Source organism: Sinocyclocheilus grahami, unplaced genomic scaffold, assembly GCF_001515645.1.
Source record: "Sinocyclocheilus grahami isolate Dianchi unplaced genomic scaffold, SAMN03320097.WGS_v1.1 scaffold4370.1, whole genome shotgun sequence".
NCBI lineage: Eukaryota > Metazoa > Chordata > Actinopteri > Cypriniformes > Cyprinidae > Sinocyclocheilus > Sinocyclocheilus grahami.
Genome location: NW_015509318.1, coordinates 4,086 through 5,180, shown reverse-complemented (window position 1 = coordinate 5,180; position 1,095 = coordinate 4,086). Strand labels below are relative to the sequence as shown.

Here is a 1,095-nt window from a genome sequence, read left to right as displayed (position 1 = left end):
TATATATATATATATTTACAAAACAAAAAGTAGATTTGTATTTATAATAATATTCATATATATTCTATGTATTTTGTTATTTGTTAATTATATATAAAAAAGCAAAATCAAGATTTTTGTTTTAATAAATTCAAAAACAGCATTTATTTAAAATATAAATAATTTATAACTATTTCTTTATGGCCAGTTTTGATTAATTTAATGTATACTAGTTGAATAAAAGTACAAAAAAAACAGCAACAACAACAAAAACTTTTGAACTGTCACGTGTTATTTATACTTATTTATATTTATATATTATTTGTAAGAAATAATAATTAGCATAAGTTCTTTAGCAAAGATAGAATGCTTCCTGAGAGAAGAGTCAAAATTAATTCTTGTGGCAATCAACACTTTGCCAACCTTGCTGTCAGTAGAGCTGAACTTGTAATGAAACTGGAACATTTCTTTATGATGTGCCATAATTATTGCCATGGCATCGGGCTAAAATGGTATACAGTTGGGTAACTTGCATAATTTTTGGAGGAAACCTCCTTGGAGCAAGCTATGGACCCACAAAGGTAAAACCAAGTTTAGATGTTCACACTTTTCGACATATACCTAAGACATTCACTTGGATTATTAGGAAGCTTTCATAATTAATAAACGTAGTCCTGCAAAAGAAGCTTTTAAAGTTTGAAGCAATATCCACTGCCTTGAAAAAGACCAAATGCCTCAGAAGTCCAGTCTGATCAGTATTGATCATGATATGCTGTCCAATCAGAAGCCATACCTCCACGCCATCCTCTGTGAACCCGGCAGGCTCGACCTCATCACGGTCTTCCACATTCTCACCCTACTCTTGCCCTGACAAAGACATCCTGGCTTGGCTGTCATCGCATTTGCTGTGTGGGTGTCTGTTTGTCAGCGAGTGGTTAACTGCCAGGTTCCTCATGCTTCTCCAATGTGTTTCTTGCAGGAATGGGTAAAAAGGACGATCCAAAGCTGATGCAGGAATGGTTTAAACTGGTCCAGGAGAAGAATGCCTTGGTGCGCTATGAATCGGAGCTGATGATATTGTGAGTAGACGTCCAAGCTTCAGTGTTCATTTCCCAT

General features: G+C 35.0%; 1 protein-coding gene across 1 annotated transcript in view; it reads left to right on the top strand.

The window, feature by feature from the left end:
- LOC107576806 (protein-methionine sulfoxide oxidase mical3a) overlaps window positions 1-1,095 on the top strand; it is a 14,600-nt gene that overhangs the window by 10,515 nt on the left and 2,990 nt on the right. The window contains exon 3 of the mRNA XM_016262937.1: window positions 959-1,058. Within this exon, the coding sequence (XP_016118423.1) occupies window positions 961-1,058 (98 nt within the window). The 5' untranslated portion in view covers window positions 959-960. The remainder of the gene's footprint in view (window positions 1-958; window positions 1,059-1,095) is intronic.